This window comes from Nyctereutes procyonoides, unplaced genomic scaffold (genome assembly GCF_905146905.1).
Source record: "Nyctereutes procyonoides isolate TBG_1078 unplaced genomic scaffold, NYPRO_anot_genome, whole genome shotgun sequence".
In the NCBI taxonomy this organism is placed as follows: Eukaryota; Metazoa; Chordata; class Mammalia; order Carnivora; family Canidae; genus Nyctereutes; species Nyctereutes procyonoides.
The window spans coordinates 32,181,398-32,197,425 of record NW_026575049.1 but is presented as its reverse complement, the minus strand read 5'-3'; the positions used below and the strand labels follow the sequence as shown (position 1 = coordinate 32,197,425).

Below are 16,028 nucleotides of genomic sequence, written 5' to 3'. Positions count from 1 at the left end.
CACATTATTCCTCCTTTTTTCTTATTATTTTATTTATTTATTCATGAGAGACAGAGAGAGGCAGAGACACAGGCAGAGGGAGAAGCAGGCTCCATGCAGGGAGCCCGACGTGGGACTCGATCTGAAGTCTCCAGGATCACAACCTGAGCCAATGGCAGATGCCAAACTGCTGAGCCACCTGGGCTGCCCCACATTATTCCTCTTGACAGAGACCACTTCTCAGATTCATTTTTGGTGACATTGATAAATTTTGAGGAGTAATGGTCAGATATACCATCAAGCATGCCCCCTAGTGGAATAGGGGATGTTTTTCTCATGATTAGACTGGGTTTGGAGCGGAAGACTACAGAGGTCAAATGCCATTCCCACCACATCCAGGGCACACATTCTCCATGTGAGTGTTCACTACTGGTGCTGACCTTGTTCACCTTGCTGAGGTTGGCACTTGTCAAGATTCTCACCTGCAGTGAGAAAATCTTATTCCTTTCCCCTTTTCCCAACTCTTCTCCTTGGAATTGAGTCACAGTGTGCAGCCTTCCCCTAGGAGTGGCCAGTAATGCTCCTCCCAAATAACTTACAAGTATTTAAGGATTGTCCCTTTGGACCAGACATGGTCAATCCTTGTCTTTACTTTCTCGGGTGACACAATACACACTGAGGTTAGACCACCACCACCAATCAATCCATCACAGTCCCCACAGAGGCTTAGGCCTCTGTCACAGGCCACGGAGTCCAGGAAGTAGATCTTCATTCCTTCACCAGAGGTGGTTAGACATACCCTGCTGGGGATTAGCAAGACCAATGCCAATCATCACAGAGCACATTTTGGGCAGCACATTTTGCAGACACAGGCCGCCTCTTTTCTGCAATCCCCAAGCACTCACTGAGCTTTCACAGTGAAAGCTCACCCTAGTGGGCTGGGGTCACAAGGATCATGAAATATGAGGCCACCTGGGCCAACCCTAGATGAGGTGTAGTAGTGTTCTATCGCCACAGAGCAAGTTACCACAGCGCAGAGGCCGAAAACAACACTTGCTTATTATTTTGTGGTTTCCATGGGTCAGAAACCAAGGCCAGTATCTTTCTGGGCTCTCTGCTTAGGGTCTCACAGAGACCCGACATCAAAGTGTCAACAGGGCTGTGTTCCTTCCTGGAAGCTCCAGGGAAGAATCCCTAAATCAAGCTCATTCTGGTTTGGGTAGAATTGAGTTCCTGGTGGTTATAGGACTAAGGCCCCATTTCCTTGCTGGCTGCCAGCTCGGGGTCCCCTTTTACTCTCAGTTTTGTTACCCACACTCCCCCACTCAAGCTCGCCGTGTGGTCCCCTCCATCTCTGTACATCCAGTCCTTCTTGGGCTTCAAATCCCTGTGGCTTCCTATTCTCCCCCATCCTTCTGAGTTCTTCTGCCTTTAATTTTAAGGGCTCGTGTGATTACATTGAGCCTGCTCAGCTCATCGAGAACAATATACTTATTTTAAGATCAATTTAAAGCTTAGCAAGAAATAAAATCTTTAAAAAAAAGGAGCAGGGGCACCTGGGTGGCTCAGTGATTGAGCACCTGCCTTTGGCTCAGGTGGTGATCCCAGGGTCCTGGGATCAAGTCCTGAATCAGGCTCCTAGCAGGGAGCCTGCTTCTCCCTCTGCCTGTGTCTCTGCCTCTCTCTGTGTCTCTCATGAATAAATAAATAAAATATTTTTAAAAATAAATAAAGCTTAGCAAGTAACCTTAATCATTCCAGTAGAGCACCTTTGCCCTGTAATGTAATATATTTACAGGCCTGGTATCTCACAATACTCTCAGTCTCAGGGATTTGGGGGGTACAGTATTCTAGGGGGCTGAAGTTGTGCTGACAACACAGTGTTTCTCAAGCATTAGTGTGCATGGGAATCATCTGCAGAGCCCAATGCTATGGATTCTGAGTCAGTGGGCCTGGAGTGAGCATCTGCATTTCTGGCAGGCTCTCAGGCCACCCTGCTGCTGGTGGTCTATGAAACACATCTTAAGTGGCAGGCTTTAGACCAGGAGAAACAAATATCAGCCTCCAGCTCAAGTCAAACTCAGGAGAGAATATTCATACATAAACCTGTGGCTTTCAAGCCTGAGAGATTACCAGAATATTTGTTAAAATCCAATTTGGCTGGACCCCACCCCCAGTGTTTCTGAGTCAGAAAGTCTGGAATGGGACCTGGGAATCTGAATTTCCAGCCTTTTGATGCTGATGCTGCTGGGACCACACTTTGAGTACCCCTGCATAAAGCCATGAGACAGGCAGTCACTTTTTGAGTGTTGAGAGGAACATTTAACATCTTTTGGTCAAAAGGCATCATCTTTGAAAGCAGAATTCCTTTTGTCCAATATTGATTGCATCCCCATAGGTGCCTCTGTGGATCATGTCTGAGGCAACATGGTGCCTTGTGGGATCTCATCTCCTTTAATCAAATGATTGATTTTCTTTTCATGTGTTGAGCTGTATCCTTCTGCTTCGGGAGCATGATGAAACAAATTCAAGAATATCTCAAACCGCTGACGTCATCAGTCGTCCCCAACCCATCTTTTAAAATCAAAAATATTTGTTTGTATTACAAAAACTCCTATTTGTTGTAGAAAATACAGATAAAAAGAAAAGGGGAAACATCATAAGCCCACCCAAAGGTGGTGACTCTACTCTTCCAGACATTCCCTATGCATATCCATCACTCTAAGTATATATATGTAGAGGGGTTTATTTCCAAAAATACATGGTACAAACTGTGTTGTAACCTACTTTTCTTAATATATTGTAAATGTCTTTCTACCTCATTCCCATTTTCAGCCCCTAGCCTCAACCCCCTTCACCCAATAAAAAGCATCAAATGCTGTGATCGTGGCTTCCCTCCCACACACCTGCAGTTGAAGAGAGATTAATGACCAGCAGTGGGTCCCAAGGGGGAGAGGCAAAAACATGAAGGACACAGGGCAACTGAAACAGGCTCCTTTGTGCCTGAGTGATTAGAGGCAGCTGTAGTCCTGCATCACAGAATTTGTCCCCCACATCCCCCTTTTTTTTTGGAGATCATGATTCAGCTAAGCATTCCTGGATCCGGATATGCTTCAGCACCGAAAATCATATTCCTAAGAAAGCTGAATCAGGAGCATTTGTGTCTGGGTAATGGCGAGCACAGTCACAGGATCAAAAGGGCTTCCTGCTGCTATTTTCAGGATAATTCCTTGCTTCCAGAAATGTGGAATATTGATAAAGGTGTGTTTTGGGTTTAAAAAAAAAACAAAAAACCTTATTTTCCACTCTGTGAGCTGTCAAACTGCTTTCCAATGGGTGGTAAGTGATTGAAGCAAGAAGGAAGGATTTAATTACAAATTAAGCTTTCACCTGTGAACAAACCAGAAAGAGACAACAGACAACATGGCAAGCAAATCCAGATCCTGCTGAGCAAATTGAATATATGAAGTCTGGGGGTGGAGTGGCGGGGGGGGGGGGTGCTTCTCTTGGAACCTGCCAGAAGTTTGTGGGTCCCTCTAGCCTGGGGCCAGGCATTTGTGCTGACAGCTTGGGTGAGGCCGTGCAGGGGCCACCAGTATGAACTGTTTGTTCTTTTCTGCAGAATGAGGTCATCAGCCAGCAGCTGTGCGTCATCTTCACTCACTGCTACGGGCCCTACCCCATCCCCAAGCTCACAGAGATCAAGCGCAAACAGACCTCGCGCCTGGGTGAGTGCCTCACCGCGCCCAGCCCTGCGATGTTGTGTTGTGGTTTGAGGACACAGAGGTAGCAGACACCCCAAAGAAAGTAGGCGGTATGGGAGGGTACATAAGGTGGGTACAGGAGTCAGGCAAGTGGAGATCGTGGTAACCTTTATCACGTGATAGCCGGAGACTCTACCTTGGAAATGTGGACAGGGAGACTGGCTGGTACCTCGTCCCTCCAACTGAGGGACTTTCTCCCACAGAGACAGACCGCCCAGGGCCCGTGCACTTCCTGCAGACAGGTGGATTTTCCCCATTCTGAAGGAAGGCTGAACTGTGCAGCAGGTCCTCCCCCCACTTCCCCTCTAAGAAGTCTCTCTTTCTCCCTGTGGAGGAACAGGCAGGTGACAGTGACAGGCCAGCAGTGTTCCTCTGATGGAATCCTGCAGGGGCCCATGAGGAGAGCAGACAAGTGCCCGCCACACACAGACACACACACGTGGGGAACATACCTGAGCTGAGGAGACCAGGAACTCTGAAATCCCATCTGAGTAACGGTAACCACTTTGTCTTCTCCTCAAACACTGTGTGGGGCTGGCCCTAGCCTAGCACTCAACCTGCACCACCGCAGGTAACCCTCAGGCCACCCCAGGAGGCAGACACTGCACTGTTCAGCTGAAAGGGAAGGTCGGTGCTGCCTGCACGATCACTTCGGATGGGGCTGGAGCCTCCCAGCTCCTCCCAAAGCCATAATTCCTTCCCTCTTCTGGAATTCAAGTCCTAGCTTCTCGAACTTTCCAGGAGAAACCTTTCCATCAGGCATTGATTTTATTCAGAGGATCCCAGGGCTGCTGTAAGCTGGCTGGTCAGTCTGGGGGAGAAAAAACAAAGAAATGCTTGGCTGTCTTGAAGCCTGAAACACGAGACTTCTGTTGCAAGGGCCTTTCTCCTTGCTGCCTGGGGAATGATAAAATATTAAAGATAAACAATTCCTTTTCCAATCAAGGTTGGGGACTCTCCTACTTCCTATTAACTTTTCCTGTAAAGACTGAGAAATGGAAGCATCTGAAAGTGCTGTTCTTTAGCGAAACGGTTATGTTTAGAACAGGTGAGCTAGTTTAATTTTTTTTTAAGATTTTATTTATTTATTCATGAAAGAGAGAGAGAGAGAGAGGCAGAGAGACAGGCAGAGGGAGAAGCAAGCTCCATGCAGGGAGCCCGACTAGGACTCGACCCCCACCCCAGTCTCCAGGATCACACCCTGGGCTAAAGGTAGCGCTAAACCACTGAGCCACCTGGGCTGCCCGAGCTAGTTTAAATTAGTGAAAAGTCTGAATTTGTGGACTGTTTTAAAGTATTTTTGTTCCTGTCGTGAATAATTTGTTAACGTAAAGGATACAACTTTTTGCTAAAACGAAACACTTAGTAACCAAGTCAAATCTCTTCTGTTTTGCTTTATGTCTATTTGTGTGGGGCAAACTATGATGTACCAAAACCACATATATTTCTACCTTGTAGAAAGCAGGTGTTAATTAAAATGTTATCAGGGCAACACATTACAAAGAGCGACCACACTAACAGACTTCAGAGACAGAAGATTACATTCCCAGGCCATAGCAATAATGTCTGGCGTCTGGGTGCCTTGTTAGAGCAAACATTTGCAAGGGCTGTTTCAATGACACAGCATAAAATCTGCTTTCCTCTAGTTATAGGCGAGGAGGGGACCTTTTTTTCCTCCTGAATTTGCTGAGCTTTCGTTTACCAGCAATTAAAAGGGCCTGGTTTTCAGGCCAAGCACTGGAATTCCAGGAGTTAGCACTAAAAGAAGAAAGGCAGGCCTGAGAGGCTGAAAGCTCACAATATGGGAGAAAATGGGCAGAATATAATTATGAATAAGTGGAATATGGAACGTGTAGAGTTTGCGTCTTCATTAGAGCATTTCAAGTGAGGATAACTAAAGGTTGCCAAGCAGTGGTTCTTTAGGGACCTGCTTTAAAGGAAAGATATTAGTGATGAGTGACAAGGATCCCAAACTAGAATCTCTAAAGGGCCAGGAAGGCCATATAAGTGAGTGAAATCGGTTCCATATAAGACAGGAGGGGGTGGTGGGGACTGTGGCTCACTGGAGAGCGCTTGCCTGACTTTCTGTGACATGTTGTCCTCTTGCCTTTCCAATGAGTTCTGGGAGAGAATGGCTCAAAGATTTGCAGGTAGGAGATATTAGCAATTTGGGAGACAGGAGTGGGGCTGGTTGGAGGTGGACAGTAAGAATGAGAGGGAGAAGTTGCTGAGAAGAGGGACAACATCACTCCAAACTTTTTAAAGCAAGTGGAGAAGTGAATTTTAACTCCAAGGACTTCTCCTGTGGCTTCTCTTCTCTTCATCAGGGTTGTTTAGAAGTGTGTGAGTTTTTTAAATAAAATTTTAGTGATAGGATTACAATGGATTTTGACTATTTAATGCTTTTTTTAATGTGTTGGAAGTTAAAACTTTTCGTAACAGGAAGAAGTGAGGTAGCTATATGTACTGACAAATATGAATGGAGGACCACCGTCTGGGGCTGCACAGGGGCTGAGGGGTCACCCCACTGCGAAGGCTGGAAGAGGAGAGTTGGCCAGGAAGGCAAATTCTGTGTCCAGGCTACAGCAAGGTCTGGGCACAATGGGGCCAGGCCAGGGGTCCAAGATACAGCTGTCAGCATGGGGCCAGCAGCTGGGGTCATGGCCCCCAGGAGTCCAGGGGTTGGTCCCCACCCCCAGTGGTTAGGACAGCCTAAACCCAGCCAAAGGAAGCATCTGGAGTTTCATTTCAGGACAACCCTTTAAGCCCTGGGGAAGGGCCCCCAGCAACAAGCAGGTCCCCAGGCTAAGAAGGGGCCTTATGCCCTCCACAGGCTCTAGGAACAAGACTGTGGAACAAGGGTCAAGGCATTCTCTACTTACTCAAAATAATATTAAACATCTACTATGACAGCCATGTTCATTGAGGAGTACTGTGTGTCAGCCAGGTTGCTAAGTGCTTTGCAAAAATTCATTCCATTCTCACTGAAACTCTGATGTAGGTATACAGTGGATATTACCATTCCCATTAAACAGAAGGGGAAACAGAGGCTCAGAGAGGTTAATTAACTTGCCCACGGTCACAGTGCTGAGATATCTGGCTTCAGAGCCCATGCTCTTACTTGTGTGTTATCACCTTCCTGTTCTAGACACAGAGCAAGGATATGGAAAGAACAGACAAGGTCCTGACCTCCCAAGCATGCAGACTCCAGGAGGCAAGATAACATAGTGGATACACGGTAGCAAAAGAGGACATCTAGGGGAGGAGGGTGCAGTACAGATGCTGTGAGAGCACAGGTGGGGGATGCTCAGTCAGTCTGAGGAGGGGGAATCAGACAAGGGTTATGGCTGGAGGGTGTCTGCACTGAAGCTTGAAGACCACGTGGGGTAAGCCAGGTTTGGAAGGAATTGGAAGAGTGTCCTGAGTAGAAGGAACAGCGTGTGAAGGCCAGAGGTGAGAGCCTGCAGCACTGGTGCGACTCAAGCGCACAGGCAGGCTGGCAGGGGATGTGAGTGGGGAGAGGCCGGAGTAGGCGGCAGGAGCCCAGTCACCAGGAGCCTTGTTGAGGAGTCTAGACTCTATCCCAGGAGCACCGGGGAGCTATGGAAAGGTTTATAGCAGAAGAGGGGCGTGATCAGATCTGCCTTTAGGAAGAAAGACTGTGGTGAGGTAGACCATCGGGTTGAGAGGCCGAGTGGAGGCAGAGCCAACAGAGGCTCTTGCCTGGAGACCACGTGGCCCTGGCAAGGGCAGTGGCATGAGAATGGAGAAATGTGGGAGAACCGAGAAACGGGAGGAAGAAAGGACAGTATTTGGGATAGACTAGATCTGGGTAGCCCAGGAAAGGACGGAGCCCTTTGCCTTCAAACCCCCAGCCTGGGCAGCAGGCCGATGCTGGTGCCATTCACGGGCCGGAAGCACAGGCAAGACACATTGTGCAGAAAGAGTCTTCACATGAGCTGAGAACACAGCGCATCAGACGCGGTTGCCTGGGTGCATACGCCCCGGGGCTGCAGTCTTCCATTCAGAGTCTCCTGCATTCCTCCTGGGGCACTGCAGCTCAGGTGGACTCAAGGCGGCTGCCCCGGGAGGAAGCCCCATTGGAGGTTAGAGCCACCTTGCCCTCTACCTGGGTCCAGACTGACTTAGGACCCCAGCAGGCCGAAGCCCAGCAGGTGCAGGGATCTTAGTGGATGTTCCTAACCAGCGGAAGTGCTGAGCTGAGGACAGACTGGCCCCTTCAGGAGCCCCAGGTCTCTGTGGCTAAAATGACAGGCACATTGGGATCTGGGTGGGATCCTACTGCTTAACAATGGAGGCCCTCCAATCCCAAAGCCCGAGTTCAAATCCTGACTCCTCCACCTGGCACTAGCTTGTGCCTCTGCATGCCTGCTTCCCTAAGTGCACCACTGGCAGGGGTCCCTATCTCTTGTGACTGAACATGTTTGCACGTGTATGTGCCAGCTTGCATGGTGCCTGGCACGTCCTAGGTGCTCAGTACGTAGCGCTGGCTCTACCTTCTTTGTTATCGGTGGAGATGAGAGCAGGGAACTGGCTCATGTGCCTCTGATTCTAGAAGCAAAGGGCGTGGGTTTTTAATCACCTGGAACGCCGTGGCAAGGGGGCCAGTGCTTCACCGCCTTTCCATCAGGCAGGGAAAGCACTGAGCCCAGGGAGGAGCAAAGGTAGGGGGATGGGGTGGCACTCCTAGAGGCAAGGTGGGCATGCCTTTACCTTTCACACTCCAAAGTCCTCTGCATCAGGCTGCAGCGGATGAGTCTCCCCTGAGGAAATGCTACTTTCAATCCCAAGTGAGCTAGGAAGATTTCCTAGACCAAACTGAACCTCAGTGATTTGAGTGTTCCTTCGATTGGCTCTGGCCCTGGTTTGGTGACTGTCCCACCAGTGAATATTTTGTCACCGTGGTTTCCCTGTCAGCTCTTCTATGCACTTCCCAGAAGAGGAATGGAAACTTCACCTTTCTTTCTACTAAAGCTATCCTTTTCCACCTTCCTATTCTAGATCCTCATTTCCTCAACAACAAAGAAATGTCTGATGTCACCTTTCTGGTAGAAGGAAGACCATTCTATGCTCACAAAGTCCTGCTATTCACAGCCTCTCCCAGGTATGTACCGTCCATATCGAAAGCAGCCGAATTATGCGTGTAGCTGTTGTTCTTACTGTTCTCTGAAATTCAATTTTGGTGGTTCCTTCCCTGGACTGGAAGATTATCTTTTCAAAATCAAGAATTCAAGGGCAGAGGGCATCTGTGCTCCCAGGCTCACAGCAGCATTGTTCACAAGAGCCAAGGTAGGAGCCACCCAAGAGTCCATCGATAGATGAATGGATAAACAAAATATGGTATATACATATTTTATTTCACCCTAAAAAGGAGGGCAGTCTTGACAAATGCTACAACAGAACTTTGGGAACATCATGCAAAGAAATAAGCCAGTCACAAGAAGGCAAATACTGTATGGTTCCATTTATAGGCAGTTCCTAGAGTGGTCTGCTTCGTAGAGACAGAAGGTAGGATGGTGTTTGCCTGGGGCTGGGGCTGGGGCTGGGGCCAGGGCAGAGTCGGGGAATTGTTGTGTAGTGGGTACTAAGTAAGTTCTGGAGATTGGTTGCACAACAGTGTGACTATACTTAACATTTCTGTTCACTTAAAATGGTTACGATGGTAAATTTTCTGTTATGTTTTTACAATTTTTTCAAGAGCAGCCACTGGCATCAGCAGCAGCGCCTTTGTATGATCCAGGCAAGAGCACTCATTCCCCTAGGCAGATGGAGTGTATACCAGGTGCAGAGCTTCAGAGCAGAGTGTGGGCTGGACTTGAGCTCCCTGGCCCAGTGTCCTCACACAGTGTCCAGCCTGACACGTCACAAACCTGCTCTCCAGATTTCCCAGAACTTGGGCATAAGCCACCCCGAAGACACACATCTTGAACCTGATTTTTCCCTAACTATGGAGTTGACAGTGGCATGCCCCACTCCCTTCCAGCTTTGCTACTGCCCCTTTGTCCTTTCGATTTGAGTTGAAATAAGTTGGCCATTTAGAACCACATTATCCAGAGACCTGAACTGGAACCGGGGAAGGGGGATGCTGAATGAGGAGGCCGCCAGAGCAAGCAGAGGGGTGAGGACAGTGGGTACCCAGGACCAATCCCACTTCTAGGATATTTGCTGATGAATATGTGTGACCAACACTCCCTGGGTTCCTAAAATCACCGTGGCCTCACCGCTGCCTCCCCCCAAGACTAAATACAAGCCCTAGATGTCTGCTTTGCCACCACACACACAAAACAAAACTGTACTTTCCTTGGTTCTCCATTACAATGTAGGACAGATGTCATACCAATGTGAATTTCTTAGTTTTGACAACCATGGCTGTGTGGGATGCGGACACCAGGGGAAGCTGGGCGAAGGGCGTATGGGAGACCTGTACTGTCTTCACACCTCTTCTGCAAATCTATCATTATTTCAAAATTAAAAGCTTAAGAAAAGAGACACAGCTTATTCCTAAACATGTTGAGTATCCGTGTGTTCCCCGGACTGGGTCTCTACCTGCTAGGAGCTTACAGGTTTGTCAATCATAGGAGAGCGCACAGAAAACCCAGTGAGTGGTCGTCAGTAGGGAGGTAGGCAGGCAGTCCACAGGTGATGATTACTCACCTTCGATGCGGCGGATCCAGGCTGGCGTGGGCTCTGGGGATGCGGCGGAGCCAGGGAGGCGGAGTCCCTGCCCTCCTGGGGTGAAGGTGGTGTGAAGGGACAGGGTGTGCAGGGTGGGGGGTGCTCCGTGAACACCAGAGGGGCCCTGAAGCCTGCACTCAGGAAGGACCCCATGAAGGAGGCAGTCCTACGGATGGACAGACAGACATTTACATGGTGTTCATCCTGTACCAGGCACCTGCTCGAGAGCAACAGTTCAAACCACTTTATGTGTATGTGTATGAAATCTCTCCACTCAACATGGGGCTTGAATTCACGACCCTGAGATCAAGACTTGCATCCTCTTCTGACTGATCCAGCCAGACAACCCAACCACTATTTTTTTTAAGATTTTATTTATTTATTCATGAGAGACACACAGAGAAAGGCAGAGACACAGGCAGAGGGAGAAGCAGGCTCCCTGCGGGGAGCCCGATGCAGAACTCGATCCCAGGACCCACGACCTGAGCCAAAGCAGATGCTCAACTGCCGAGCCACCCAGGCATCCCCCAACCTCTGTTTTTAACTTTAAAGTTTTAACTTCAGGGGCACCTGGCTGGCTCAGTCAGAAGAAGATGCAACTCTTGATCTCGGGCTCCTGAATTCAAGTCCCACATTGGGCAGAGATACTACTTTTTTTTTTAAGATTTTATTTATTTATTTATTCATGAGAGACACACAGAGAGAGGCAGAGACACAGGCAGAGGAAGAAGCAGTTTCCCTACAGGGACCCCAATGTGGGACTTGATCCCAGGACCCCAGGATCATGACCTGAGCTGAAGGCAGATGCTCAACAACTGAGCCACCCTGGTGTCCCGTGGAGACATTAGTTAAACTTTAAAAGCATAATAAATAAAGTTGTAACTTCAAACTCAATTAGGGTATCATACTGGACTGGCAGTTGCATGAAGACATCTGGGACTATATTGTTGATATAATGGTGGGGAGGGGGATGCAAGATATTATGTTTCTCATCAGAGTGGAGTTTCTTGCAAACCATGAATGTGTTTGTGGTCTTTCTCTCCCTTGTTTCCTTGCTCAGGTTCAAAGCACTCCTCTCCAGCAAACCAACAAATGACAGCACCTGCATAGAGATTGGTTATGTGAAGTACCCCATCTTTCAGGTAAGCCCCCGCCGAGGCCTGGAATAGCACACTGGCAGGCACAGGGCCCCGGGCCTTCCCTGCAGTCATCCACCTGTGGATGGACCATTGCAGAGCCATCAGTCCCCTACACTCTGGGCCCCTCCTTATACCCTCTCCAGTTCACCATCCTTTTATCCCTACAGCATTAATTGAGCACCTACTGTATGCCTCGTACTCTGCTGGGACCTGGGGACACAAGGATAAAGGAACTTTCTCCCCTGGGGTGTCACAGTCCAGAGGGGGTGACTCTGAGTAATTAATCACTTAGGGTATAATGTGGGGATGCATGTGAGAAGGGGGAGTCCACATGCTCTGGGAACTCAGACCAGGGAAACAGGAGAGGCCTCTTGATGAGGCATCAGCTGCAAGAATGCAGACTGAGGAGAAGTTGGGGAGCCATAGGAAAGCTTTGGGCTTAAAAGGGGGATTAGAAGATCCTAGGCAGAGAACAGCGGGGATGAAGTTCCAGAGCTGTGGTTGAGCCTGGTGTGATCAGGAGACTGTGCTCCCTTGGAGCTGTCCTCCCATCAGCCCGGGGCAGGGGCTAGGAGGGGTGGCTGGGGCTGGAATCTGTGGGGTTCTGAGCAGGACCTTGTTTCCTGCGGTTCAGCTGGGGCAGCACAGCCCTGGGAAGAGCACACAGGTGGCTGAGGCTCAGGCCCCATGGTGGACTCGTGTTCTAAGAGAATTGAGACAACTTAGAGATAATGGGGAGTGGGGAGGGGGTGAGGAACATAAGGCTGGCCATGATCGTGGTTGGGGCAGTGGGACAGGCTCCTGACCTGGCTTTGGGAGGACAGAGAATAGTCTGGGGCTGAAGTGCCACGCTCTCCTGTTTAAAATCAGTGTCTGTCGCAGGACCTTGGGCAATTCACCAGCCCTTCCAAGGCCCCTTTCCTCATCTGGTGGATGGTGGAGATGGGGTGCCGCCGGGGGTGGAACAGCATTTAACAAAGGCACAGCAGTAGAAAGCAATGGGGTGCATTTGAGGGAAAGTGGTTATCAGTCTATTTGGCTGGGTTCTAAGGTATATTGGAGACTGAAGACTCCCTGGGACCACATAGTCTGAGCCAAGTGGGGGAGAAGGCAGGCCAGGTGGTGGCTCTTCCTTCCACCATTGATCCTGGTCCCCCAGATCCTGCTATTTAGAGAGCTTCCAGGGAGCCACCATGCCCTCACACTAGCCCCTAAAGCCTGTTGAGGTGTCTGCATCTCCACCATTAGAGATGCATTTCTTTGGTTATGATGAAACTTCAAAGGAAGGAATCCTTCCCAAGTAACTATGGGCAAAGCACTCTTCTCTGAGCCTCATTTTCTCCATTTTTAACAAGTTATTCATTACCACCTCTGTGTCGGGGGTTCTTGCAGAGATTAGCAAGTAGGACAACACGAGGAAGCATTTTAAGTGGGTTGTTTTTCTGATCCGTAACCGGTAACCCACCTACTCAGCACGAGACCCTGTAGAATAGGTTACTTTGGACTGAGCATTGGGGGAAGGGTGAAAGAGCTTTCTGAGGACAAAAGCCAGCCAATCTGAGTCACCCCCTGAGGTGAGGTGGCAGCAAGGAGGCTGGAGCCCCCACGTGGGACCAGGGCACGGGCACGCCCCTGCACACAGCCTCTCACCACACGTCCGACGGAGAGCAAAGTGGCCACAGCCCTTTCTGGAATGGTGGTGGTTGTGGCGTGGGAAGTTTTCTGTGAGGAATTGCTGCTCTGCTTTAGGATTAGGGGTGGTAGAACAGTGAGGAAATGTCTCTGGGGCTTCAACCACCAACGAGGCACTGACCTCAGCTGGCACTAGGTTATCAGGTTAATCAGCGTTTTGAAGTCTCTGCCTCCCTCCCATTGTCCCCGCGTGCTCCACACCACAGTGATTTGCCACCGTTAGCAGGATCTCCAGGCAGGGGAAGGAAGGGTAGGTGCTTGTAAGACACCACACTTGAAATGCAGAGCCCTGGACCCCATTCCCAGAGTCCCAGATTCTGTAGGCCTGGACTGGGACCCAAGAATTTACACTCCTTACAAGCACCCGGGTGCTGCCGCTGGTCCAGGGACGCCCAGTCTGAGCACCGCTGCTGTACACCACCTCACTCAGCTGCCCCTCCAGGGAGCTCTCCTCCCACCTTACAGCCCAGACCCAGACCCAGACCCGGAGTCTGGAGGGAAGGAAATGGCCCAAGCCCCCGCTGCCCATCACAGCCACACTGAGGCCCAGAGTCAGGCCTGGCTGACTCCACACCTGATCTCCAGACTGCCTCCCAACAAGGGGGGGGGGGGGGCTTTGGGCCCTCCCAAAGACTCGCCCAGCCATGAGGAAGGAAACGTAGGCCCCTTGAGTCTGAGCATGAACTAAGTGCTAGAGAATGCACATGTCCCCAGCAATCCCGGGTGCTCGTGAGGCAGGCACTTGCTCCATAGAGCCTGGAACTAATTGGGGAAGTTCCTGTAATGAGAACCTTGTGGTAGGCCTTCCGCAAATGTTTGCTCTGTGCATTCAGTGACTGAGGGACCGATGTGGGAAAGCACGGGCCCAGCGGAATCCAAGGCCTGTAATTGCTCTTGACTGGGGAAGGTTTCCTGGCCACATTAGCCTCGAGTCACTGTAACGAGTGGGGAAGATTTAGCAGGCCCCGGGGACTTCTCTGTGTGCCTGTCCCTTCCCCATAAAAGAAGAAAAGCCTCATTTGTGGCTTGAAATAGGCCAAGTAGGGCTGAATCCAACCCAGAAGGAGGCTCCCAGGGGCCTGTTCACTCCACTTCTTTGCTGACAGAAAAATTTTAGTAAATGAGGCTGTTTCGAGTTTCCTTCCTGCAAGACTGTTGAACATCACACACAGGCACGAGACAGACGGGGCTGAGGCTGCGCCTGGAAGCAAGGCCCACCGAGGATGCCATTTAACTCTGGGCTTCATGCAGGTCGACAGCTGCCAAGAGAAACAACTCCATAAACATGCCCCTTGGCCTAATAGGGTTCATTTTGCCCCCTTGCAGAAAAGGCTTGTGTTGGCAGAGTCTGAAGGCGACTAGGGACAGCCCAATTTCCATCCCATTAGCCCCAGGATCTCCATCCACTCAGGGGGCTGCATTTCAAATCAGCAGCCGACCTTGAATAAATGAGATAATGTGGTGGTACAGGGCTTTGTGAATACAGAGGCCAGTGTTTGGGGCAGTTCTTGCTATGGCTCTTACTGCTGTTACTGTCCGTTTGGCCAGTGTGAAAGAGAGGTGTTAGGGAAATCCATTGACGTTCATAAGAATAGGAGCCCACCGTTCCCTGACGTGGTATTCTAGACGCCCGTGACCCGTGAGGATGAGGCGATGGCCTGTAATGCTGTGTTACCATTTCACAAAGTCTCAGCCACCACCATCAATACACCGCCATCCCTGCGGCAGGGGGCTAGTCACAGAAGCCCAGAGTCAGCCCATGGGAGACTCAAATACAAAAGAGAAGGAGAGCACTCATGTTTCTGGTTAAAGTGCGCTGGCCGAGTGCAGGCGGTGTGCTAGGCACTGGAATGCAGTGATGGACAAGACCCTGCCTGTGCCCTCAGGCTCTAGTGGAAAGTTGTGGATGATATGCTGCCCACCCTGGGGTTGCAGCTAGGAGATCTGAGAAGGCTTCACAGATGTGACCCCTGAGCTAGATTCCAAAAGAGGGGGCCGAGTTCAACAAGTAGAGAAGGGAAGGGCATCCAGAGGGAACGGTTTGGGCAAAAGCATGGGACTGAAAGAGGTGGTAGGTTCTGTTAAAGGCAAGTGGTTGGGAGTGGTCAGAGTATAAAAGGCAGATGTTGTCAAGATTAAAAAGAGAGAGAAGGGCAGAGTGACAGATGAGATCTGAAGGAGTAAATTGATCCATAGCAGCAGGATTCATAACAGTAAAACAGCGGAAACAATCCAGATGTCCCTGGGCTGATGAATGCCCAAATGTACCACAAAATGTGGTACATCGTTCAGCAATCAAAAAGAATGAAGGAGAGATACATGACAGCACGGGTGAGCTTTGAAAATACGACGCAAAGTGACAGCGGTCAGACAAAAGAGCACGTGTTGGAGGATCCCATTCATATGAAATGTCCAAAATGGGCAAATCCACCATGGTTGGCAGGATCAGCTCCAGGAGGAAATGGGAATGATTGGTAATGGGTACAGGGTTTCTCCTGGGGGTGTTGGAAATGTTCCAGAATTAGACACTGGTGATGGTGGCACAATATGGTGAAGACACTAAAACACTTTAAACAGAAGCAGTTTGCATTTTGTGAAATATATTTCAATAAAGCTGTAAACAACATATTTTTAAAGAAAAGTATTATTTTTAAACAAACATGCAAAAGGTAGCTTGAGATAAGTCACAAAGGGCCTCAAAAGACCTGAGTCAAAATGTGGCGGTACGCAGCCGAAGCGCTACTGGGGAAAGATTTTT

The 16,028-nt window shown here is 49.6% G+C and overlaps 1 protein-coding gene across 3 annotated transcripts in view; it reads left to right on the top strand.

The window, feature by feature from the left end:
* Positions 1 to 16,028, top strand: part of ABTB3 (ankyrin repeat and BTB domain containing 3) — a 309,294-nt gene that overhangs the window by 280,122 nt on the left and 13,144 nt on the right. For all 3 annotated transcript variants that reach the window (XM_055328940.1, XM_055328941.1, XM_055328939.1), the window contains 3 exons: positions 3,602 to 3,707; positions 8,766 to 8,868; positions 11,500 to 11,581. In XM_055328940.1, the coding sequence (XP_055184915.1) occupies positions 3,602 to 3,707; positions 8,766 to 8,868; positions 11,500 to 11,581 (291 nt within the window). The remainder of the gene's footprint in view (positions 1 to 3,601; positions 3,708 to 8,765; positions 8,869 to 11,499; positions 11,582 to 16,028) is intronic.